This window comes from Calonectris borealis, chromosome 9 (assembly GCF_964195595.1).
Source record: "Calonectris borealis chromosome 9, bCalBor7.hap1.2, whole genome shotgun sequence".
In the NCBI taxonomy this organism is placed as follows: Eukaryota; Metazoa; Chordata; class Aves; order Procellariiformes; family Procellariidae; genus Calonectris; species Calonectris borealis.
The window spans coordinates 10,554,142-10,581,771 of record NC_134320.1 but is presented as its reverse complement, the minus strand read 5'-3'; the positions used below and the strand labels follow the sequence as shown (position 1 = coordinate 10,581,771).

General features: G+C 41.6%; 1 protein-coding gene across 1 annotated transcript in view; it reads right to left on the bottom strand.

The window, feature by feature from the left end:
• Positions 1-27,630, bottom strand: part of NYAP2 (neuronal tyrosine-phosphorylated phosphoinositide-3-kinase adaptor 2) — a 152,643-nt gene that overhangs the window by 37,742 nt on the left and 87,271 nt on the right. The window contains exon 5 of the mRNA XM_075157627.1: positions 15,648-16,745. Within this exon, the coding sequence (XP_075013728.1) occupies positions 15,648-16,745 (1,098 nt within the window). The remainder of the gene's footprint in view (positions 1-15,647; positions 16,746-27,630) is intronic.

The following is a 27,630-nucleotide window of genomic DNA, read 5'->3' as shown; positions in this document are numbered from 1 at the left end:
GCGGCCGGCTATGGTCACCTATGGGGTGGTGACCTTATCATCAACTGAAAATCAAACCAGTATATTTTAAACAGGATAACTCTTTATAAAAGCTACAGCAGGATTTAAATGGCCACTTTATCCAAGTGATCCCATACTGAAAACGTGAACTCTAATGTAAGTCTAAGTCATATATATTTTCTGCTGAAAGGTAACAGTAGCTGCTGCACAGCTTTTTTTTTTAAATTTTTTATTTGAGAAGTGCAGAAACACAGATGGGATCTAAGTTACCTCATGTTGTTAAAAACCTTAATTTGGAGTTAGGAGATATTGAAGCTCAGTGTTATGTTGGGAGCTCACTCAGTCATATATTGGCCACAGGCAAATCTTTTCACAGTCAAGTGCTGTATTTTGAAAGCTGAAATTATTATGGAAAGCATCTTTATTGTTCAATAATTCGTAAGCCAAAATAGTACATAAAAATGTAAATTTCAAGAAATAATTCACTGCTTTAAATATTTATGGATACAGTTGGTTGAACTGCCATAAAGACATTCAAATATTTCAAGCACTTCCAGGTGTCATTGTATTTCAATATTCAAAGATATGCATTTTTCTTACTTATTTCACCTGAATCTCAGGCTTTTCCATTTCAAGAATAAGATGGTGGCTAAAATCTCTTAGAGAGAACATATTTTATAAATAATTGACATGTACGATTTTCCTTCTATGAAAGATCGCCTAATAGCTGCACGCTAGGCATAGCTGGCACGTGAGCTGTGGTACTGGAAAACTCATAAATGCTAAAGAAAGTGCGAAGCAAACTGAGTGAGTCAGCTGTAACTTGGACCAAAGCAAACTGCAAAATACAGCTACGGAAAACATCTTACCTGAAAAGCTATCATTCAAATGACTATATACTCTGGCTGGTCTGCCACTCTGCTCTTAAGCACAAATTAATTTCAGGTCCTGGTTGGCTCCTTAGTGTAATGCTAAGTGATAAACAGCAGAACCTTTATTACAGCTTGGGGTTTTTGGGGGAAGAAAGAAAAGCAATTGTTTTAAGGAACTTAAAATGAGGGTTGCTCTCTGCTATCTCTCAGCTGTGAGCTGAAATGTGTAAGCTAATCATCCATGCGTTATTCATTATTCTTTTTTTCTGTGTTTGTAATAAACCTAAATAAATAATACATTGCTCTAGGCAGAACTCGCATACTGTGGGAATTAAATTGTACTACTCACAGGGTCTAAAACTCAGCATATGCATACAGGCGTAAAGCAAAGTAAGTCACTTGGGATGGGCTTTAGATGTGAATCAGAACTCCTGATCTCCTCCAGCCCCGACATGTCGGACCTCGCCTCTACAGCCGCAAGGCAGGCACGGACCTGGCTGAGGGAGCAGGAGCGCAGAGCATCCCCAAGGGCACCCCTGGCCACCAGGAGTAGTGGAGACGCGGGATTAGACTGCAGCCAGCACGCGTGTGTGATGATCAGAGCTACCAGAGGCACGTCCCAGGCTTCAGCTCCTACCCTCGTACCTGGGGCAGAGCTGCCGAGCTGGCAGCAGCTCTGCTCAGCGAGCCCCGTCTAACCCAGCGTCCTGGCCAGGGTAAAGGCCAGGCACAGCCCCAGCAGTGTCCCATGTAACACTGCCAGCACGGCAGCAGCATGCGCCTATCCGCTACAGACTGACACTTCCATGGACATCGGATGTAGAGCAATACTAAGTCTTTGAAGGAATCCCACAGTTTCTTCTTTCTGCACACCAGGGATTTTTAGCTACCTTTATTACACATTTAAAAATTAGAGCTGCCTTTTAATGCCTTTCTTGATGTGTGGTGGTTTGTCTGATCTGCACAGCTGTAAATTTATCCCAACCTCTCCCAAAGAAAGCTAATAGGCTATTAATACCACATGCAAACAACACAGATAATGCTCAGTGCTTAAGCCTTTTTCCCCAAAAATAGGAGTATATTATACTGTCAATGAAAGGCATTTCCTCATCTTTATTAACTATGGTGGTATGTCTATTCTGACTTCATCTGCTTGCTAATTAAGCAGAAGTTTGCTTTGCATATCAATTTTTAATACCCCTTTTTTACAGTTAAGTGAGAGTTGGAGCAGCCAGCTTGTTCAATTAAAAGCAGCTCTGACCTAGTTCCATGCAAAATCAATAGAAAGCCTGAAAGAGTCTCACAAACCATGTAGCATTTAAGGAGACATGGCTGAAATGCTTCTTGGTGTTCTCTGAGCACACGTTTCTGTGAGCAGTGTAGGGTTTGGTTTGGTTTGTTTTATACGGTGAAATCCAGTGGAGATCACATCTGCCTGCTGCAGACCTGCAAAGATCACATCTGCCTGCTACAGACAGCAAAGGGAGGGGAAAGAGGGATTGCTGAAGAAATGCGTTTGGTTGATTTTCTGTGGCTATCCCAAAGTTGCTACGTAGGCAATCCTGGCTAGGAAAACAAGATAGGAAAAGAAAAAAACCCCACTGCAATTAATTGAAGACTAACAAAAGAAGGGATAGATTTATACCAAAAGATCATCTAAAGCTTTAGAATAAAAATATTTGATGAAAATCATGAGTCTTATAATCTGGCTGAAAAAATAGAATAGAATAGAATAGAATAGAATAGAATAGAATAGAATAGAATTCATTAAGTTTCAATAAACTTCAGCTGGCATTATCAGTCACTTAAAAGATGAAGTTTTAAAAATTCTGCATGGTAAGACATACACTTAACATTGTTTGATGTCCTAGAGTAAAAGGAAAAATCCTCTTGTATATTGATGATTGACTGAAATACAGGAAAACCTGGTTTTAGTTTTACATAAGGAGAGCCATTTGATCCAAGATGATTATATTTTGGCATATATTATAGAAGTGATGACAATATAAATGTCCTGTTTCCAACAGGGCCATCATTATTTCTTAATGATTTCTTCCAATACTGCGCTTGATCTTTCAGGTGTGCCTATTCTGCTGCAGATCACCTCACAACCTGATCCTTTGACTGAAAAGGCCACATCTGGAAGATATGCATTGTACAGACGTATTAGCAAAGCAAATATAAAGCAATGTCCTGGGACTCTCACCATTAAACCAAACAGCATTCTTGGAAAGGATGTTCTTTTGGCACTCTAGTAATCAGTTTGCTATTTACCTCGGACCAGTCACAATTACATAATTAAGCAGAACGCTTTATTCTCTGATATTCACTGCAGATTTTTCTTTTATCTTCCTTTCAGAGCTGGCAATGTTGGGAATTGGTGACTTGCACTTAGGAGAACCTCAGCAGAAGCCTCTGTGTTTCCCAGTGCCTTCTTGGGCAAAAAACTAAGTACAGCAAGTCAAAGGGAATTCTGCCATTGACTTCAACAGAGCAAGGGTGTTCGTTCCAGCAGTTATTATTTGGGGCTAGCCAGCTACACGGGTTCATATGAATGTATAACATAGTTGATACTGGTGAGCTGCAAACATTTCTCTTACATAGTCCGTGCACCCAGATCTCCTGTTGATAATCCAGGCTGACCTTTCAGTCAAAAAACTAAACGCGTGCACAAAAATTTCATATCTGTAGATGGGTACGTACATGGTCTATGTCTGTGTGCAGCAAATAGGATTTAAGTAGGAGCAGATGGAAGATGACTAGTTTGAAAAGTCTGAATGTGGCTGCCTTGTGAAACTTTCTTCTCTCCCCCGCCTTCCTCTGTTGGTATCACTGACACTAGCCTTGGACTGTGAGTGACACGCATATGCAACACAAGCATACGCTGCCATCCCCATCCTAAACTCAACACTGGTCGAACACTCTTAGATGAAACATGCAATTAAACTGTGGAAATCAGTGACTGTAAAAGGTTGCCCAACTGTTACTAGGATTCGATTTGAAGAGAAGATGGTGCCTACTCTTACTTAATTGCTTTCCTTCCCAACCCTGTTCATTTCACTGCACGCTCATTCTGTTATTCATGTTCTTAATTATACAGCTTTCATGTTTGGATGAGGAAACGACGGTTTGATGGGCACTGCACATGTCCTAGCACAGTATGGCAAGAAATCAGAAGGCAAGGGTGAGCCAAAAAAGGTAAAATATACAGACACTTTAAGAAAAATGTTTTTGTAGAAAGTTCATGACCTTAAGTTTCAAAGCTTCACTTCAGAAATATCAATCTTTCATAGAAGTACTGACTATATTAAACTTGTCAACATTTTTTTGCTCAAGTTTTCTGCTGAAAAACAGCCTTTGAACTCTATAAGCAGTCTGAATGCAGGGTTTTCCCATTGTTTGACCACTTTCATTTCTTCAAAAGTGTATGCCTTCATCCAGATTCAGTAGTAAATGAGAATCTGTTGTTAGTCAGAAAAATGCAGATATAGCAGTGGTCACGGGTTGTGAAAACTGGGGACCGAAAGCCTCACTCTCATATTTTCACATTAAAAAATCAATTAGAAAGTTGGAGTGAAAACGAATTCTTTCCTGGCTATTTCATCTATATTTTTACTACCTTTATGAAAAACATTTTTATTAATGCTTTTCTCTTTACTGACTCCATTAAAGAATGAGAAAATTTGCCTTTCATTATTAGCACAAGTGTCCCATTTGTACAGCTCTCCTTCTACCACAATACGTTACCAGTAAAAGGGAATCCTGACATTGTCTTAACATTGGCCCTACCTGAACTTTGTTCTCAGTTTTACAAAGCCAGGCACAAGCATATCGGCTTTTCTATGCAGCCTCTGTGCCAAGTCTAGCTGGGTCAGGGTCCCAGGCACTATTTGCTCTGCAAGTTAACATTCAAGGTTTCTCCCGATTACAGAATGAAAGCCATATGTCATCCTGTCTTTCTATGCTTTTTAACATAGTCAATAATTTTAGGCCTTCCCCACTTTCTAATTAGAGGTTTCATTTTGTGAACTGGTTTTACTCTTGCTAGCTAAGCAACAAGCCACGACAGCACAGACTTCAGATCCTGAGAAAATAAGTAGAATTGCAGATGGCCTTATACAGCTCCGGCCGATGCCTGTGCTTGTAAGACGTTACTATTATTGCTTTCACAAGTGTGCAGAGCAGCTAGCATGGCTGGCATAACTGTCTCTGTATGTGTTACAGCACATATAAATTAAATATAAATTACACAAACGTTGCCCGAGCAGTAAAATAGCTATAGCTTTCCTGGAAGAAGGTACTTTTTGAGTTATGAATTTAAGTCACACACAAAAATATGAAGTAATTTCCATCTCCAGCAAATTAAACACGCAGTTTCTCTTTTTCATCTGAGTAGTTACAAGAACAATAGTTCTTACTCATTCTTAAATGCCAGATAAAGTGCTAATTGCATGTTACTGTTTTAACAAAAAAATAATTATTAGGGATGGATAATTCTGTTCAGAGGAGTAAAAGTAACCTGAACCTTCACATAAAATTGAATGTAAATGAACCTAATTTTTTAATATGCATTATTATCCTGACAATTATTTCCTCAACATTCCTGTACTTCTCACCTTATCTATACCTAGCATGTTTGTACACCCCTACAGTTTCATGGTTCAATATTTGAATCAATGTTATGTGTATAACCCAAATAAAGCTATTTCTAACGCTTTGATTTCTCTTGTTACTGAAAGACACCTGGAATGTCCAGAGAAAACTTAAGGAGAAGCATATCCACCTTTTCTCAGTTAAGAGTCTAAAACTTTTTATCAGAATATTATGAGTAGATTAGATAATACACTGACAAAAATGTGTAGCGTATCATGCGGTCATCCACTATCATCCACTATTTTTTCTTAGTCTTCATATTATTCACCGCTACATTCTGGACACCTAAGTGCCTTGGTTTGCAGAGTGGTTTTGCAAGGAACAGCAGCCTAAGACAAGGAGAGGGCCCCTCTTGCCATAATTTATAATGGGATCCCCTGAAGTATATCTTATCTCATACTTCAAGGCCTTTAATGATGAGGTTTAAGAATTGCGCTCACTCTGCCAGTGAGCTCAAATCAGACATGCCAGAAAAAGTATGTTTTTTGAAAATTGATATATAAACCACTTAGCCCAAGAAATTGTCAGTCTTTGTTACACGGATCAGTAAGGTAAAGGCATTTTAAGAAGCATCAAGAGGAGAAACAGCAGTCAGAAGTATCGGAGGATTTTAGAACTGAGGGAGGAAACCTTGTTCTTCCCTTTATTCTCCCCAAAGTTCCCACCATCTTCTCTTAAAATCGCATAGCTACTACAGCTAGAGGTCTGTCACTGTAAGTACAGATAAAGCATTTAATTAAACTCCATCTCTTGTAAAGATGCAATGACAGCAGCTCACGAGATCATGAAACCACGTTTCAGATCATAAGCTGGCATGCAAAAGACTTTCATTTAACAACGATCTCGAGCAGCTCCTCTGGCTATGATGTAGATATTCCAGTTTTTGGAAAAAAAAGCAGATTTTCATTTGCAAAATTTTTTTTTTGCTCATGATAAATTCTGGGGAAACTGTTATGTTCTGCTCTCTTTGAAACTTGCACAGTATTTCACTTTCCTAAAGCTCACAGTCCTTGTCTTGGTGGTGGTATGGTCTGGGGGACTTTGGTTATTTTTCCTGAACAAAACTGTGATCTCCTTACCTGTGATTTAGTTTAAAGCAAAACAGACTTAAGTGCTATCTCTATATACTTGTGGAACATGTCAAATGTGGTTCAAAGCGCTTTATGAACATTGTGCTTCCTAAAAACAAACACAATAAATGTAGGCCGTCCTACTAATGGTCTCTAGTTTTACTTTTAGGATTTAAAAAACAAAAATGCACTTGAATCCTAATGTGAAGAAAATCTGATTCTTAACTTAGAAAAAATGCAATTCAGGGTCCAGTGCTCGATTAAAAAGCCAAGTTCTGAAAGATCTAGCAGCTGCCTTGAAAAAGGAGCCCCGTGCCGCCAAAGCCAAAGGCAGGAGCACCAGCTGGTCCCACCCTGAAAGTCATCGCTTCAGCCAGCCAGCCAAGCCGACCCACCAAAAGATGCACTACAGTCCCCAGCCACGGGTTTGATCTACACTCCCATGAACTTGCTTTCTCCCTTTCATACAGCTAACACGCACAGGTATCTTCTTCACATCTGAACTGCAATTCCTGCTTAAAACTGCTAACTCTCCAACTGCTGCAACACATGATATGGTTTTAGTAAGATACTCTGCAAAAGTCCTATAAACCAAAGGTGACGCCAGACACTTCCTCCAGCAAGAGGCTCCATATTATTTTCAAATAAATTATCTCCAACTGGCACCAGGTTAGAGATAATCAGACAATCCCCTAACAGCTCTATAGGGTGTAAAGTTTAAACATGTCTATGGTCAGTACAACCATTCACTCTTGTAGCAGCCAGAAATAAAGCATGGCTCCTTATCAAACCCAGAAGCCCCAGGGAGGAGGATGCCGATGAGAGCAGGGGGTTGGGACAGACACCCACCGCGGGTGCCACAGCCGCCGCCCCCTGGGCTCGTCCTCTCAAACCTCTGGCACGGCCAGCCTGGCCGGCGTCATTCGATGCGGCTGCACCAACTTCCTGAGTAGAGTAAATAAAACTGCACCATTCCTTTAAATCAAGGTAGTTCGATTCCTATCTTCTTTTTTTTTCCTTAGTGCTTTCACAAAAGGAGGACCCTGATACCCTGCACTATTACCGCCTTCCCTAAAAAACACGGTGAGAAATTTTAAGGAATTGTATTTAGCAGTTTCGTTGAAGGCAATATATACTTACGGAAAACATCACCAGATTAAGCATTTCTTAGCATTTTTACTGAGCGCTCATAAATTGGTCGTAAATTGTGTGGTCCTGTTTTAAACCAAAAGACAATAAGCTCTCCGATTCACCATCCCGCTGTACGACTACACCATTTTGAATACAAGCTGCTCTAGTCACAAAGGACACATTTATTTTCTTGAAGCCAGAGACACAGATGGTGTAAACTGGAGTAGCTCTCCCGATTTCAAATAAGAAGCTGAGGATTTGGCCTAAAGGTCAAGATATTTCTCCGGCTTAGAAAGCGCTGTTCGAGGGGGGGGGGAAATCAATGGCACTTAAAACTCAGAACCTATTATCATTATCCACATCCTTAAGTGCAGCACATGTTACTTTCCTTATTCACAACACAGTGAAATAGGTGCCAGTAACTGAATTGAAGGCATTATTTTCCTTTAACAACTTCCAGACAACTCACATCTTCCTGTACATTAAACCTAAAGAGAAAATGTCTTTTTCAGTCCTTTGCCTGAAACTGCCTTTTACTTGAAATCTAACAAAAAGAGAATAGCTTTATCTCTATTAAAGTTTTTCTACCCCTTACAAGTTTACTTCTTCTTCATAAAAAGAAATTTTGATTAAATTGCTAACCAGAAATTCTATCAAGCAGTCAAGTAATATAAAGAGAAGGAATAAATAAATCCGTATACATCAATCAGAAACAGCAGCTGTTTCCAGAAAAAAATGAGCAATTATTTATGAAATTATGTCTTCTTCAATGCTTCTGTATACCGTCACAATCCCAGGAGGACCTGATTTTCTGATGAGCCTAAATTGCTGAATTAGAAGAGGAGACAATGTCATGGTATCAATTAGCAAAACCATTGCGTATCATCTCAAAACGCGTGTTTTCTATTTTAATAACTGCATGTAACAAAGACATTCCTTCATCTTAAAAATGGAGGGGACATCTCACCCGTTAGTGACTTGAACGACTAAATGCCCTTAAAATAGACATACTCGCTTTTGTGTGAAAGCAGCAAGACAACAAACGACATAGCGTGCATTTCAATCAAGGAACGGGTACCTACTGATTTATCCATTCGAAACAAGTTCTCAAACCTGGCATTATCCTTCGTGCTGAGAACGAACGGAATTACTGGCATGCAATGCAAAGCGAGGCAGCAATGGCGTAGCTACGGCAGGGGAATAGCACCCTGGGGCCTGCAAGCTGCCACCGAGCTGCCGTGCATCCTTTCACACATTTCTTCTTTGTACCTTTGCTTCTCAGCTCACTCTTTCCCACTTAGAGAAAACCAAGGTGAAACGTTGGTTTCGTACCTTTTGTATGCTTAGCTGAATGACCTTACTGTCACGTTATGATTTTTCTTTCCAATTATTTCCTGTGATTGTTAATCGGGGAACACATGTCAGCTTCAACAAGTAAGAGGCTCCAGCTGGCCAGGATAGCTGATCTGGATCAAAATACTTAGTTCAACGCCCACCTCTTTTCGCTAGGGGATCTAAGGATTACTGGTGAAGGACAACAATAGGTATGGCTGAAGTAGCACTCAAGACCACTCAATTGCAAAACGAATTTTTTTTTCCCCAAAAGCTTGGTTCCTGAAGGATGCTGACCACATCTGGTCATTCCCATGTTTACACTTCCGTCATTTTCAGTTCTGTCTCACAACATGGCACACTCACCCCAACAGGCACGTCCCTTAGTGAAGGGCAGAGTTTGAGAGACCTGACTGACACCAGCAAACCAGAGAGCTCATGACCTTTGTGTGTGCAGGTGTACACAGCTCTTGCCCTGAATATGCACTCACAAGTGAGCACTTGAGGAAGGTACTTCTGATGCTGCGACTCCTTAGCTTGCTTATATCTCGATAGATAGTAATTGACAGGCAAGGACAGAGCCTTCTTCAAGGTTTAACTAAATGCAATTAACTGTGGTAAGACCGTATCCTTCCAGTGGTGAACAAGTGCCATTCTCTTCAAAGCTGGTGTACTCCTACCCTCTATTCCTTTTCCTCTGGCACTTCGCCCGGCTCCCTTCTCTAAGTCTTTTCTTTCAGATCTGCTTTCAGGACTGTCAAACAAGACGTGACTGCTGTGATCACCTCGTCTAATCTCATACATATCATGGGTCATCAGACTAGAAAAGCTAACTTCTAGTGAAACAGCTGCTTCACCTGTGACGGAGAAGCCAATACACCTCTGGCTACATTGAGCCAGGAGTAACTTCAGTTATGCAGTATTATTTCTGTAAAGCTGTAGCTATCTCATTAGACTGAACATAGCATTCATACTGCATGCAATCAATTGCTACAATGCAGAAAAGGGCTGGAGAATTAGGCTGACATCCCTTTAAATAAAACTACAGAAAATATATTAACCTAGAGGTTGGAAATGACGTAGGCTTCCAAATTTCAGTCTCTGATACTGACTCTCAGCTATGCAGTAGTTGAGCAAGGGTCTGTAGCGGAGTAACTATAAAACCTTTTACGGCCAGCCTAGTCTTGCCGGCAAGCTCTTCCTCTTCAGAATACCAGGGGCTGAGCAGGTATCCAAATGAGTGGCATACAGTTCAGTGGAATACCAAATCCACCCTCCTTAGACCAGCATTTTTCATCCTAACTCCATTAGAAATACATAAGCTGAAATCCTGCCCTGTCTATGTCCCTCATCCTGCATTTAATGCACAGAAGTGGAGGTTAAACAACCAACAGACCCATGTGGGGTGAATTTGCACTTGACCCATTTCCCAAACTCTCTTTTCCAACATACTGTTCTATCTAACAGCGAACCCAAAGCTGCTTTCTAGCTCCCTGGAAAGCACCAGCATTGAAAGAAAGGGGGGAAAAAAAAAAAAGTAAAAATTTCCACTCTAACTCCATGATTTCTTCATGGGAAGGTCTCAGCTGCTTGAAATCAGCATGAGCTCCTTTTTAACAAGTTGAGCCACTTCTGCACCCCTCCCCACACTATTTGACAGCTTATAATAAAATGTTTTAGATTCCTAATGCAGCAGGTACCAGCCAGGAACAGGAAATGTTAATAATTATCCCAATTTTCAATCACTTTAACTGAATTTTCTAAGTAGCACGTTCACAAATTTCCTCCCTATATGTGACTAGAAGCTGAAGAGTGAAACACTCTGTAGGCAAAAGCCAAAGCAGCTACGAAGCTGCAGAGCAGCTAAGGAAAAGAGCAATGAGCTGCTGTGCATCGCGTGTCCTGATCTCACACCTCGTGCACAGTCAGGGCACACAGCAGAGGTAACTATTATGTTGTGCAGTTCATTAGGATGAATATTTGCAATACTTGCTCAAAACAGGCGCGAAGTTCCCAGGAAATTAGGAGGAAACTGAAGCCTTAACAAATGGAAACAACCAATACACAGACAGAAAGGGCTGGTCCTAGCAAGGGTTTACAGGACCATTTCACCCAGAAAAAATGTACTGCCTTGAAGTGAGTGCAGTTCAGACGCACACTAGCAGCTTCTCTGTTTTGCTTTTTTAGGATGTGGGTACGCCTATAGGCACATGACTTCAGTTCTATATTTTTAGAGAGTACAGTGTGTTTCTATGGTGCAGATAAGACAGAGGCAGCAAATACAGCTCCAGAAAAACTGAAGACCATTCCCTCCCTCTTTCCCTCCATCATTCCCTCTTTACTGAAGGACATGGGTAACACAGACACTCAGTACATATGCTAAAAGCAAAGGGAATGTGTCATTCAACACAGCTGGATTGAGCAGTCATACTTAAACACCTCCCAACTTGTATTAGAAAAGGACACTGCAGCAGCCCAAGAACACCAGGCAGTGTTGGCACCTTTAGTTTCCCTCTAACCTCTGAGGACCGACGTCGTATTTCACAGGGGTCTGCCAACTGTTAAGGCACACTATGTGTGTGATGTTATCCCGCAGAGTTAAGAACAGTCAATGACAATTAATAATATCTATCTTTTCCACTGTTTCACATTTTTCATGCTCTACATCCTTCTTCAGTTTTCCATAGGAGTTCTCCCCATCTTTCTGCCTTTCTTTGTGATCATCTTCCACCAATTTTTTCATTTCTGATTTGGCCTTACAATTTATTTTTCTTTGTTCTTTTCTCCCCACCTTCATAATTGTGCTGTAATGCATATTTAAGATACTAACAGCACACAAGAGGATTTTTAGAAGAACACAGCACAATAAGCAAGCTGCTTATAAAATCCAGATACGCACATCACAGCTGCAGCCAGTGGATGCCGAGTGCATTCAGCAACGTGTCTGGGGCTTCTACGGAAGCTCATATCCTCAGAAAACGTGGCCCTGAGGTGACAGTCTCCTTAGTATCACTGATTTATCCCAATTCCCCACTCATGCAATTCCAGTGAACTCTATAGGAATAAAATGGAGGGGGATAAAAAAGGAAAAATGGCAGAAGAGTAAAGAAGATACAGAAAGGCTACAAGGGCAGCTTTGCTTGTGTATTAATGCTGTTGACTGGAAATAAGGTTTGTGCAGTCCCCCTCCTCAAAAAGAAACCTGCTCAAAAATGCCACAAATTAAAAGCCAGCGAATACATTCTGAGTTTGGACTCAGATGCCAAATTTCCACAAAGTCAGTTGCAGTAATAACAATAAAGATGGAAGCGAATTTTCTCTGTAACTGCTGCAATATTTTCCAAATACACTCAGCTGAATATAAAATTTAGTGTTGTGCTATTTTTTTTTTACTAGCATATGGCAGTGAGAGCTCCAGAGAAGTCACAGAGGGCTAAGTCTTGGAGGATTCAATGAGAAAGTTGCTTGAGATGTGCTCAGAATAATTTTATATTTTAGAAGCAAATATTCTTAGTTTCGGAGCATGATTTCGTAAGAGTCACATAACTTCTTTTTTTGTGTGTGTGTGTGTTTATTATCCTCTAGATTCTGGAAATCTTTCTGTATGCTGAGAGCAAATTACACTGAAGTGACAACTATAAAACCATGGCAGTCCCAGCTAGTCCTATGCTACGCATTTGCTCTCCCACAGCTTAAAAAAAAAATCCAGAACTGTATGAGTGCCTTAGGCTTCCAGTGTGATTTGCAAGAGCAAGATTTCTTTAACAGATCACATGATTAGTCCAGTCTACACTATCTATCGCTATGTATAATCACGGCATGTAAATGTGACAGTCTGGTCAGATTCTGTGTTCAAATCCCATAATTTAGATTATTTATGGTGGATCATTTTAATGTAGAATTGCAAGACATAAAATGCTAGACCTCTATGTTTTTTCTATAAATCTTAGAAAGTCTTCTACCTCCGTAATATCTGAGCACAAACCTGGTTCTTGCTCAGTGCAGTAATCCCACAGGATTAAGTCATACTGTAAATACCAGACAAATTACAATCAGATTAGATGGGCAGTCTGTTCATTTACTCAACACAGCTGCACTCCGGAGTCTTTTCACCACTGGTGCCTATTTATAACATGAATATTTTGTCCTTAAAGTAAATGAACACTGTTTCCATTTCATTCCTCTCTTGTCTTACCATTCGTGACCAATAAGGAGCACATTTCTACTTCCTAAGGAGCAAGAAGAATGCTCCTTGAGAGGCCAAGAAGAAAGCTGTTCTTGGTACCGGATCTGCAGGGCAAGATTTATTTTAAATTTATCAGTGAAAAGTCCCTTGAAAGGTCTGCATTCAATTTCAGTCAAGTGGAATATAGAGAATCTTTCTGGAGGTAGGTAGGAGACAGCAACACAGATTTGCTGAAATTTGCCAGGACTTGCCATATTTGCTGCAGGAGTTTCTATAGGTTCCAAACCTGGTATTTCTGCCTACATCGGTGAGCATACAACCGTCCAACTTACTAAGCTCACCAGGTAGATCTGGTGTAGTGTGAGATTTACAGGGGATTTCTGCTCACTTATGAATAAGAAGCGTGTTTAATAAAGTTCAATATTGTCTGCACTTTGCTAAAATCTCCCTACAACTTCACTGCAATTATTTATAAATGTCACATCACATCCCTCATAATTGTTCCCAATTACAAGAATCGTCTTGCCTTTTAGGTACAAACTTACTTCCATCCAGCACACAAATCCGGCATTACTGTATTTTTATTACTGTAATCACTTACTGAAACCCTACTGAATCATGGAGCTAAGACTTTCATGAAACAGTATTTATGATTGTAAGCCACAAAAATATTAAAGCCAAATTAAGCAAACTGCTGCACCAACTCATATTCTCAGTATCCTGCTAACTCCATTCTCACCTCCACCTTCTGATTTCAGAGTCATTATTCCTGATTTGCACAGAGACAAATAAGAATAAAACTGCTGAGGTTGGGGCAGTGGAGTCCATGAATCAGGCGGAATGCTTTGTACGCCAACCCAAACCATTGCCACCAAGCTCCTCCATACTTACACGTTTGCGTGTACTCACTCAGCTGAGAGGTGCGAGGCAGGCAACCTCTGCCCATGAAAACCCAGAGGGGGTGTTCTTGTGAGCCCCCTGAGCGTGCCCCGAAGTGACGTGACCACGCTGCAATGAGCGATGTAACAGCGCGGCACAAACACAACCAGAAAGGCAGTGCAGAATTCACTTCTCTTCTGTGGCAATATGGTAGCCTGGAAACCAGCACACCTTCCTTTATCAGGTATAAACCAGCGTAGTTTATCACATCGTATATAATATGTTACATCTGCCAAATAGGTATAATATAGCACTTACACAAACATGAGATCAGCTGTTCTCCAAAGAGAGCTTTTCCGTTCAGCAGGTGTCAAGAATTCAAAGTCATAAACTGATTTTACTGAAGTTGGAGCAGAAAGCGTACTGAGCCCGCTTTGCACTCTGACAAAAGGTGTTATGGCTGCCTTCCACTGCAAGACGTTGTCTTTGGCATCACTGAACAGGAACGTTTTTTCAACAGAAATACTGGTGGCGGTTCTGCTTTCACTCACACCTGTGACTCCTGCTGATTTAATTACGAGTTTCCATATTTCACTAGCTCAGAAATAGGTGTACATTGTGTAAACCTGAATGCATATGGGACAACAATTTTATGATACAGCATATGAAAAGTCAATACTGGCTTAAGGTTTTCCTGCTCAACTTCGTCCTGTGCTTTTCTCTGTGTGTGGGTAATGCGTTATAGGTCATGTTGGTTTTCAGACTGATTCACAGTATGGCCTCCTGATCAGTCACACTAGCACAGCTGAAAGAGAGATACTGTGGCACAGTACGGAAGGAGGCAGTGGGAAGGAGAGGAATGGTTTAAGCTGGTACCTTTGGTTGCCATCATACATGCCGTGATCACTAGCGAAGTTAAGGGCGATCAATGGATCTTTGCCAAAAAAACCCTACTGTTTGGTTATTTTGCTACAAGCTGCTTGGACAATTACTGTGTCTCAGCATCCACCAAGAAAGAAAGGATGTGACATGGTGGGAAGATCCCAACTCATATAGGACCCTTACAACTGTGGAAAAGTTAATGAAAACTGACTCCTTTTGCAAGACCAAGCCATGAATTGTACTTCCGTAGTGCAGTATGCATACTTAAAAATCTTAAAAAAATATAACAATATGAAGACTAAAGCAATTTTAACAATAATCACTTTTCTTCCCATTAAAAGAAATTTATATAAGGAATTCAGATTTCTGAGGTATTTGATTTTTGCAAGCGTTTGATTTAGTAAAATATAGTGAAAGATATTATTATATCTTATTATATATCATCTAAAGATGCCCCATCCCTGGAAACATTCCAGGTCAGGTTGGACGGGGCTCTGAGCAACCTGATCTAGTTGAAGATGTCCCTGCCCAAGGCAGGCGGGTTGGACTAGGTGACCTTTAAAGGTCCGTTCCCACTCAAACTATTCTATGATTCTATGTTTATACAAGGAAGAGTAAGGAAAAATTACATCAAGAACTTACTTTCTGCAGGTTCCTTAGATCTTCTGCCACTGGAGGACTTCCTCAGGAGACTTCGTCCTGAGGTAAAGAGGCTGGTTAATTCCTCCAGAGGACTGGTGGGTGTCCGAGAACGGGAACCACTCTGAGATGATGACCCATAGGTACTGATTGAGGCATTTACCATCTTTCCTCCTTCTTGCAACGTGTTTCTGGCTGTAGAATGAGGCACTGATGGAGAGCTTCTTGAGAGACTTCCTGAATGTACAGAGTCATAAGGTGGAGGTCTTTTGAGGCTTAAGGGCGTAAGAGACCTACCCATACTGACAGGAGAAGGTGAGGCAGAGTGACTTTTAGGATAACCATGTGGAGACTGTGTTCTGTATAAGGTAGAAGGATGAGGAGGTGAGGAGGTGTGCCCAGGGGTGCTAGTTCCATGAGATACTGTCTGGTCTTTCTCCAGTTTTTGATGGCCTGGTGTATGAGGTGGCAGTGAAGATGGAGAAGCTCCAGCTTGTTGTTTGATGTAAGACACATTTTCTAAAACAGGAAGCTTTGTGACCTCTAGTGGAGTTAGAGGAGACTCGTCAGAATTCGGGGAACACTGCACTGGTGCTGGTGGGAACACCAGCAGTGGAGGTCTGTGAGAAAGCAGATTTGGAAATGGTGGGGGTATATCACAAAGCAAGCCCTTGGGAGTAGATGGCACTGAAGACTTGGTGAAATCTAGGTCAGGCACTGTGGGAGTAGCACACTGAGAAGAACAAGTGTGATGGTCATATTCACATTGACATTTTGAATCTTGGCCTACATCATCAAATATAGGGTATTTCATCTCCTCATAGACTGCTTCGCTTTGGTCATCCTCGTCTTTTTTGAAGTCTCTGAGAATATTCCCAACCATTTCAATATAAACAGGCTCTTCTTCCTCTGTGTCTGGGGCAGGACTGCTGACCTGCGATAAAGAGGCATCCCTAGTGAGTGTTGTCTTCATAGGGCCGTGCTTTTTGATATATGTTTCATCAAAAGATGTGCTTAGCTGAGTGTTTGGATTTCGTTTCGGCTTAGGAGGTGGAATCTTCTTTGTGTATTCATCACTGTGAGGTCTTGGTTTGGCTGACACTGAAAACAGAACAAAATATAAATTCATCAGAAGTATGTAACACACTTTGTCAACCATAGTATCTCTGTTACAGTGTCATAATTCTGAAATGGATTTCCTGGGACCAGCCCGTTGCTGGTTTTCTCTGGTATTACATCAGTAGAACACTATAAAAATAACACCCTATTCAAAACACTCCTAATCTTCCCCCAGAACGCTATGACACTCCAGCATTAAGTAGCTAGTAAGCACTTCCCTTCCTCTGAGAACATCTGTTTTCTCCCAAACTCTTTGGACAGGGGGCTTCCATTTTTAAATATTATGCTTTTCAAGTATCACTGTGGGATTTTAAAGACCCAAAGAGTTGCCAAAGACATAAAACTGAGTATCCAAATGAACTCCTTATGGCTGCAACAGTTAATATCCTAGACATTCATACTGGAATGACAGTGATGAATCAAGACCTTTTTATTTATAGTAACTTCTTGCATAAAGCACAACAATTCTCTCAGCACTGACTGAGAAAGAAAACACTCACATACAAACACTGTAAAATTTGCTGTTGGGATAATCCTAATAATTTATCTGGACTCTATCCTATAAATTAACGAGACTTCAGTGAAGTCTAGGAGGAACAAAGCATTTCACAGATTCAGATCCTTCCCAAACAGGTTACTTCTAGAAACAATAGACCATTTTGTCATTGACATTATAAAACAAAACATTGTGATGAAATTTGTTTGAAATGAGAGGTCAAGAGTTTCTTAGAAATTACCCTTTATGAATTAAACAATAAACAAACTCATGGAAATTGCATTTTTTTCACTTTGCATAAATAGTTAATAAAACATCTCATCAAATGTTGGGGTTAATAAAATGCCTCATTAAATGTTTCGGTGAAGTCAGTTTTTATCCTAAGCAGACTCAACAAACTTATTCAGAAACAAAATTTACCTCATACACTAAACCTAATTTTTATTCCTATAGAGTAAGTAGTTCTTGCATTGAAAGCCTCAATACCTCATTGGTAAGTTTCCCAATTTTAAAAAAATCCTAAACTACGGGCCAGTTTAGAATTTCCTGTGTTACCAAACTTTGCTGCTCCTTGCAGTTCACTGCTACAGATCTGCCACTGCAAACTCAGTGCTCAGAGAAATTTCCAGACACCTTCTGCTGACCCATCAGAAAACAGCCAGCAAACTTCTAGTGTTAAACCAGGCAGGCAGCGCTCATGGAGTTAAAAACCCTCTTTTAGAAACAGCCTCAAACATATTACTAAAGCCAGCAGCGAGGCACTGCTCTGCCCCCTGAAAGACAGTATTTTGACAGTCTGCGAGGACGCCGGCTCAGGGCTGGAAGACGCCTGCATTACAGCACCTTACTGACGTCATTTGGTCAGCATCAGAGGAGGATTCAAACATGGGGTTATCTGCTTTGATCTGCTACATAACCTCTCTTCAGTTCTTACAAGGCATAGCAATAAAGGCAGATGTTAAACAAGATTCTGGTTTTGTTTAGGAATAAGGAGCTGTGAACATATGTGTGTGTACATATATGAAGTAATGAAACCACTCTTCATCAACAGCATTTGTTTAAGCTTAATGTATAACTAATGTACAACAAAGCAAAAATTAAAAAAAAAAACCAAAACAACCTCAAAAAATGACATGCTTTCACGAAGGTTCCAATTAATGTGTTCCACTTTGCAGCGGCTAGGGACATGCAAAAGCTACCACAGATAAGAGTATTTGGTAGCTTGATAGTCTTTCAATATGTGCATATATCCTAATGCACTTTAAATTTGTCTTTTTAACTAACCGAAATTAATTTTTGGTGCAGCCACAGGAAAGGGTGCAGCCAGAAGAAGATGTATAATGCAAATCAACTTCTGGCTTCGTGGCTGGTGCCGTCATGAGGGTTTTGGCTTTTATGACAATGGGACGTTCTTCGATGACTATAGCCTGTTAGGGAGGGATGGGATCCACCCGTCTAGAAGAGGCAAGGGAATCTTTGGCAGCAGGCTGGCCAACTTGGCCAGGTGGGCTTTAAACTGAAGGACTCGGGGAGTGGGGTCCAAAGTGGCAACACTCACGCCACTGCAACCAACCAGGGAATAAGCCAGGTCAACCAGAGTAGCAACAAATGTTCCTTAGCTGCCTCCCAAGATGAGAACCAGAAGACCAACCACCTCAAGTGTGTGTATACCAATGCATACAGCCTGGGGAACAAACAAGAGGAACTGGAGTTCTGTTCCCAGTCAGAAAGTTATGATATCATAGGAATAACTGAAACATGGTGGGACAACTCACATGACTAGAGGATCGCGATGGATGGCTATAGGCTGTTTCGTAAAGACAGACAGGAGGAGGAGTTGTGCTCTATGTTAAGGAGAACCTTGAATGTATAGAAGTCAACCATGGCGATTGTGGAAGTCTTATCGAATGCCTCTGGGTCAAGATCAGAGGGGTTGTCTCCAAGGGGGATCTTACCGTAGGCATCTGCTACCGACCTCCAAACCAAGACGGTAAAGCCAACGAAGCAGTATTTGGGTCACTTAAGCAAGCTTCAGGTCAACAGAACCTGGTTCTTATGGGTGACTTCAACTACCCAGACATTTGTTGGAAGAACAACACAGCAGCTCACGTCATCCTGGAATGCGTAGAGGACAAATGTTAGATGTGCCAACCAGGAATGAGGCGCTGCTGGACATGCTACTCACAAACCAAGAAAACCTGCTTTGTAGTGTCTCGGTTAGTGATAGCCTTGGCTCCAGTGATCACAGTATTGTGGAGTTTGGGGTCCTGCTGAGCACGCTGAAGGTTAGTACTAAGACAAAGGTTTTAGATTTTAAAAAAGCAAACTTCAGCTCGCTCAGAGCTCAGTTGGGAGGGATTCTGTGGGAAGCTTCCATGGAGGATAAAGGAGCTAGTGAGTGCTGGGAGTTTTTCAAGAATGCTCTCCTGGAAGCACAAAAACAGTTCATTGCCTTTAAAGGTAAGGGAAGTAGGTGGAGCAAGAGACCCCCTGGGCTTGACTGCGAGCTTCTGAGTCTGCTCAAAACCAAGCAAGAAGCGTACCAGAGATGGAAAAGCGAACGAATACCCGTTGAGAACTACAAGGGCATTACCAGGGAGTGCAGAGATGCAGTTAGAAAAGCAAAAGCTCAGCTCAAATTGAAATTGGCCAGAGATGTCAAAAACTACAAGAAAGGGTTCTTCAGGTACATAAACAACAAGAAGAAACAGAAGGAAAATATTGGCCCGCTGTTAAACAGGAGAGGTGAAGTAGTCACCAATAACGCTGAAAAGGCAGGTTTCTCAGCACTTTCTTCACTCTGTCTTTACCAGCACTGTTGGGCCCCAGGCCTTGGGAACAAAAATGCAGGTTGATGCAAACACAGACCCACCGGCAGTGAAGGAAGAGTTGGTATGTGAACTACTACAGGAGCTTGACCCCTACAAATCGAGAGGCCCTGACCCGAGGGTGTTAAGAGAGCTGGCTGTCGTCATTGCGAGGCCACTCTCCATAATCTTTGAGGCCAATCTCCACAATGTCACCCCCACCTACAAGAAGGGCTTAAAGGAGGATCCAGGAAATTATAGGTCCATCAGAATTACTTCAGTCCCTGGGTAAGTTATGGAACAAATCCTCCTGGGGGCTATCACAAGTCAAATGAAGCACGTGATTGGGAAAAGGCAGCACGGATTCACCAAGGGCAAACCGTGCTTCACAAACCTGATTGGCTTCTACGACAAAGTAACATGCTCGGTTGATGTGGGGTGAGCGGTGGACATTGTCTGCCTGGATTTCTCCAAGGCTTTCGATATGGTGTCCCACCACCTCCTCCTAGAGAAACTGATGTGTTATGGTCTAGAGAAGTGGTCTGTGCAGTGGGTGGGGAACTGGCTGACAGGCTGCACCCAGAGGGTGGTGGTAAATAGCTCCTTTTCAAACTGGCAACCTGTCACAAGTGGGGTCTCCCCAGGATCGATATTGGGCCCAGCGCTGTTTAATATCTTCGTAAGTGATCTGGATGATGGGATCAAGTGTACCCTGACGAAGTTTGCTGATGATACTGTCCCCAGTGGGGAGGGGACAGAATCGGAAGGGTAAGAGTGAGAAAAACTCGTGGGTTGAGATAAAGACAGTTTAATAAAACAGAAAAGGGAAAATAATAATAATAATGATAGAAAATGAGTGATGCACAATGCAATTGCTCACCACCCACACTGACCGATAACCAAGTAGCGATCGCTACTTCCTGGATCACGCCTACGATTCATATACTGAGCATGACGTCACATGGTATGGAATACCCCGTTGGCCAGCTGGGCTGGCTGTCCTGATTATGTTCCCTCCCATCTTGTGTACCTAGCTCAGTCAGTAGGCATGGGACCTATCCTTGGACTAGGAGGGTACTTAGCAACAACTGAAAACATCAGTGTGTTATCAACATTCTTCTCTACTAAATCCAAAACACAGCGCTAGGAAGAAATTTAACCCTATCCCAGCCAAAACCAGGACAGATACGAAACTGAGTGGGGAAGCGGACACATCGTAAGGGAGAGCCATCCTGCAGGAAGACCTGGATAGGCTGGAAGAGTGGGCTAACAAGAACGTTATGACGTTCAACAAGGACAAATGTAGGGTCTTGCACCTGGGAAAACATAATCCAGGAGTACAGCACAGGCTGGGATTTACCTGGCTGGGAAGCAGTTCTGTGGAAAGGGTTCTGGGGGTCCTGCTGGACAAGAAGCTCAATATGAGTGAACAATGTGCTGCTGCAGCAAAGAAAGCCAACAGGATGCTGGGTTGCATCAACAAGGGCATCACCAGCAGAGATAAAGAAGTCATTATCCCACTCTACTCAGCACTTGTCAGGCCACACCTGGAATACTGTATTCAGTTTTGGTCCCCGCTATGCAAAAAAGATGTGGACAGGCTGGAGAGGGCCCAGAGAAGGGCCACAAAGATGATCAAAGGCCTGGGAAGCCTGCCATATGAGGAAAGGCTGAGAGAACTGGGTTTGTTCAGCCTTGAGAAAAGAAGGCTTGGGGGAAACCTTATCACCATGTTCCAGTATTTAAAGGGTGGCTACAAAGAAGATGGAGACTCCCTTTTTACAAGGGGTCACATGGAAAAGACGAGGGATAATGGGTACAAGTTACTGCTGGGGAGATTCCGATTGGACACATGATGAAAATTTTTCACAATGAGAACAATCAGCCATTGGAATAATCTCCCCAGGGAAGCGGTGGATTCCCCAGCATTTTAAGACACATTTAAGATTCAGCTGGACAGGGTGCTGGGCCATCTTGTCTAGACTGTGCTTTTGCCAAGAAAGGTTGGACCAGATGATCCTTGAGATCCCTTCCAACCTAGTATTCTATGAGTCTATGAATTTTCTTGAATGTATTAGGATAGACCTTTGGGAATGAGATGTAGGCTACCAGAATCATTTGGGCTTTGCAGAAAATATTACTCCTAATATATTTGACAATACTAGCAAATTGCCGTGCTTCCAGCTAAATCATTATTTCCTTTCTGTTTAGTCTCTTAATTGTATATTATGTTCATACACATTCTGCTGACATAAACTTGATCTCAATCCTCTCTCCACACCTCTGTTAATCTGGTTTACAACTGGCAAAGGCATTGTTCTTCAGATTGGTGTCATTAAAATGAAGAGACAGTCAATGAGACTGGCACAAACTGCCTGATCCTTTCTGAACATGTTGCCCAGGACCTGAACTCTACTTCAAACTGGCTAAAGGATTACGGACTTTGCTGCATTTGAAAATTGTGTATTTTGTTTACAGAGGCGTCTCAGTTCCCTGTGCATCATGCTACCATCCTTAATGGATACCTGAGATACAAATCTTTCCCGCTCCTCTGCCATCCTCAGACCCGTTCCCTATGCTGTCTTCTACATCTCCTGTGCCATATCCCCACTCTTCCATACCTTTATCTGGAGAGATGTTAGTGACGGACAGAGGAATCAAAAGATGCTCTTGTGCTGGAGGTCATTCAAGGCTAGCGTTAACTGATATTCTTACCTAAAAATAGCTAAAAGTGATTAAGAGTACTGTGTTTTCAAACAAATTGCTAGAAATAGCATATTTTGCCTCTTCACTCCTTCCATTTTCACAGTTTTTATCCAATTCATGAGTTTCTGCCACGTGGTCTAAACCTGTCCTTAGACGTTGTGTTTTTGCACATACAAGATTCACAAGTTATTACATTACAGACAAGGAAATGAGAAATGTCATGGAAAAATGATTGACATTCTGCCGTCTAGTCTTGTAAAGTATTTTTGCATGGGTTGAAATTAAGTACCGCAGTGACACACAGCATTCTCATCTGCCACTGTATGATATGCAGCATTAGCCTAAAATATCTTGGTGACATTATCAACAAAAAGGTCAAATGACCCAGTCTTGCTGTATGATACACAGGGTAAAACATGACAAAGTGAAAGATTTACTTTCCATTTTCTATTAAAAGCATTTTTTTCCTCTGCCACAGTTTATTTTATTAAAGCATCTATTTCCAGGAGGTGGTATGTTACTGAGATCTTTTTCCCTCCTTGACAAACTGGACTTCTCAAACTAAAATTTAAAACCAAATGCTTTAAGTATTTTATAAACCTTGTAAAGATACAGAGGTACCTCCTATATGCTACACGGAGCAGGAACATTTGGTGCCATAAGACTTCCTAGAGAAAATACACAGGTAAATGGATAGGGTAGATAGCAAAGGAATTTTTTTATCGTGACTAGGAACAGAGGGACTGCTCAACACCTATGGGGAACTCCCCTCAGCTGCAGTGGGGCATTCAGGAGGCAAACTGAATTAGCTTCAAGAAGGCGATGATGCAAGATGCTTATCATGTTTATTTAACAAAGGTTGCTACTCTGAAGCACAACTCCATAGCAAGGGCTGAACTCTACGGCACACCCACTAATGGAATATGGATCATGAACTACCACTCCAGCCCAGAATAACAGAAGAAAACAGGAATCCTGCAACCGAACAGAGCTGTGCAAAGCTAATGAAAGGAGCAGGGAGTATTTGTACAGTTCCTGTGTTACCAACATTTGGCAGGGATAAACATGCATGAATGCAGAAGCCCTGGCAAGATCCCATAGCCAATGAAAGGAGATTATTTGGCAATCTCCAGAGAGGAACAGGCAAGATTGCTTTAAGTACTTGACATTTATCAGGCAGAAAAAGCATTCGGTGCCTGCTGGGAACATAAACTCCTATGAAAAGCAAACCATGCTGACATAGTGGTGATACACATACTGCAGTGTTGTCTGCTCTAAACATGGAGTAATTAAGTGCTTTTCAACATGGATTACTATGTCCTTGGTGCAACTGTTGCCAGTAACTTGCCTTGCGACGCCGCCACTCCTACGTCAGAGCACAGGGGGCCCGATCCAAAGCTACACGGAAGAAATGGACGCGAGGACTATTTCTCTCCCTGCCAGGTGCAATTTCCCAGAAGCAGCCACGTCAGAACACACCACAAAGCTCTTGCGAGTGCTTCGATTACAGACACACACAAACGCCAGAGACGGCCAGGTCTGCGAGGAGTTCGAGCGGACCGGAGCTGCTCAGAGGCAGACAGCTCAGCAGCGGCCACACCGTCCCCTGCCCTCACAGGAGCTGCCCCGGCTGCGGGAGCTCGGGGTGCTCTGCTAGCCGCTCCTGTTTTGCATCAGAACCGCCCAAACTACCACAGCTGATCAACTGGAGGCATGATGATCCTTGCAAACAAAACTGAACTTCACGGAGTCTACACTGCTTGGGCAGGAACTCTCGTCATCCTGCTACCAAGCAATTATCTAGCTCTAATAATCTGCAAGTGAAACAAAACACGCAGGCTGTAATAACTTCAGGTCTCATCTAGAAGCAAGAAGCACAGTGCTTAAAATAGCCTTATGGAAGCCCTACTGAATAAGCAGAATATGACATTTTTGAAATGAGATATTTGTAGCGCAAAGGTTACGCATAGCTTTCAGACATGCCCAGATAATCTGCCTTTCATAGTTAATTTTGGAAATACAGAATGCTTCTGGTCACCTTATCCTTCTGAAGTATATTTTTACTCTTTAAGGAGAGACTGAAATATGAAAATGTGTTATCAGATTGTTTTTTGTTATTTGCTCACTGTATAAGGAATGAGTGAAAAGTGTAAAAGCTAAAATGAATTTTGTTGTTTTCTATTGTCCTTTGGGTGTTTACCAGCTTTTGCAGTTCAGAGACCAAGCCGATTTATTGTGCTGTTCACCGTAACAAACAGAAAAAAAAATATATAACAGGAAAATTCCTCCCTTTCAATTTCTACAAGAGGCTAGAGCATTCAATTTCTTTCTAAATGAAGGAATGATTTGGGGCCTAAAAATTTTTAAAATTCTTAAAAATGTTACTTTAAATGCAGAAGGAATTAATCTTGCTGCATTTTGAGGGGTACCTCTATCAAAAAGAGCCTCCAGGAGTGAAAGGAAATAGAATTTCTTTAATTAAACCCTGAATGTGCTGGATACTGAATCAAAGATGCACAGATTCTGATTTACATCACAGAATTCAACAGAGAAAATCCAGCTCTAGGGTAGCACAGAACCTATATGTATATGTGTGTCGGTGTGCGTGTGTGTGTAAGTTCAAGACTATGAGTAACCCCACTGGCTTTAATGAAATGAACTGCTTGTTCAAAGTTGCACATGGTCTTAAGTGCATTTGTGCACCAGTGCTTATATTGGCTTGGATTTCATTATCTCTGTAGATGAAGTTTGAATATTCTCAGTGAAACTGAATTTAAAAAGGCACAGTCCTCTGAACTGTGCAAAAGATCGGCACTCAGGAGACCTGAGTTTAATTCATCTCTTTGTCACAGGCCACATTTTACCCTTTAATGCCACTTTTCACCATCTATCTTTCGCCAGTTTAGGCTCTAAGGTATTTTATGCAAGGTCTTTATTTTAATTGATTTGTTTATATCAATCCTTGCACAGTGGTTCCCATCATTGGAAAGCAACAGTAGAAAACAAAAGGAAATTTAAATGTATCTGTTGGAGACATGCAGTGTTGAACATGCATCTTTTCTTCTCCAAGGAATTTGTGAAGGCAAATTTTCCTACAGTGTGAACAGCCATAAAATATACACACAAAGGTACACCTTAGCAAATGACTATAGAAACATCATCACTAGGTTGAAGTAAGATCAGAGTTACTTCAGTAAGTCTGTCACGAAAAAAAATGGCTTTCAAAATAGCATTGTCCTCACGGACACAAGTCCTTTCCCTGCAGGTTACCTTTTCCTTTTCTAAAAGATGCTAGTAGGAAAAAGCAAAGAGGGAAAGATCATGGAAGGAATAAAAGAACCATTTGATTTATTCAAACAGCTTTGCAAGAAATAGGTGATTTCAGCACAGTGATTTCATGCAGTACATATTTCTTCCCTCTCCTGAATCTATTAGCTCTTACTGGAAATTATTTGGGCATTTAAAGAGGACAAAACTATACTGAAAATGAAAGGACTAAAAGACAGTATCATAAAACAATACTGACGTGCTACTCGGATGTCTCAAGGCTATGATTAAGGAGACTTCTTCGAAAGTACTCAGGTCCCTTTGTTTTGGCTACAACTTCTTTCAGCTTTTAAAATGATTGATTTCTGCTCTCATTCAAAGTGGTGGAAACCTAGTGGCTTCAGTAGTGATATTCCAGAATTAAACACCAGTATAACAGAGAGCAGAATCGGGCCCTGCAGTTAAATTCAGTTCTGCGTTAATCCAACAATACAACTACTGCAACTGATAGGCACCATGGTTGGAGACATGCTGCTGCCAGATTCAGCTTAGGGCTGTGTAGCTGGGCCACAAAACTGGATTCTCAGCCCCAGCACCAGGGCTCCTGACACGCTGTATATGCCAAGGTAGCCATACCTGCCTGGGATTCACAAAAACCGGCCTAATGCACTAACTGCCCTGCCACCAGAGCCTCCTCCCAGCACGGCAGGGGCTGCAGGTCCTTTGCTCTGCATTATCAAGACAAGGGCAGACCCAGGGATGCCAGGACATTTCAAAAACTTTGGAGTATCGGCATGCTGGAGAGAGTCCCTCCCCGAAGTGCCATGCTCCAGAGCAGACTGGCTTCCAGGTTTTCTCCTCCATAGCCCTCCACTTCTCTATGCACCCGCCTGACACACTGAGCTCTGCTTATTACCCTTTCCCACTGTGAAAAGATCTCCAAAAGCTTTCAGAAAATTACAAAGTGACTAAGCCTCCTTCTGAATGCCCAGCCTCATGCTTTCATATATTTTGAACTTCACATCCTAGTTCTTTTAAAGAATGAGTAATTGATGTGCCTGATTTTTCCAGATAACATTGAATAGGCAAAGAAAAAAAGAAAAGAGAGTGTTTGAGAAATAATTACAAATTATTTGCAATCAAGCCTTTCTGTACTATTCACTGAAGCTAAAAGTTATTGTCAGTTGGCACAGCCCTGGAAAGGCAGAAAAGGCAAGATTTTGGATAAGTAAGAAAAGAAAAGTCAATTTGAATCATGCTCCCTTTTACAGGAAAACTGATGAACTGAGTGGAAATGGAGGCAAACAAAAAATCTCACAGTAACTTATTTTAGGTTGCAATGATTTCCGAGTATCCATTTAGAAAAATATCCTTGAACTAATATGCCCAGACACAAGGGGCCAAGATCTATGGCATTACATGGGTGTAAGTTACAGCAGTTCCAGTGGAAGCAGGCTCTGAGGTGGGAGGATTACTGGGGAAGTGGGAATATGAATAAAGGATCCTCACACTGCCCACACATGCAACCAACATTGCTGAAGTGCTGGTTTGTTCTGTTTCGGATAGCCTGCAGTCTGCATATGCGAAACAG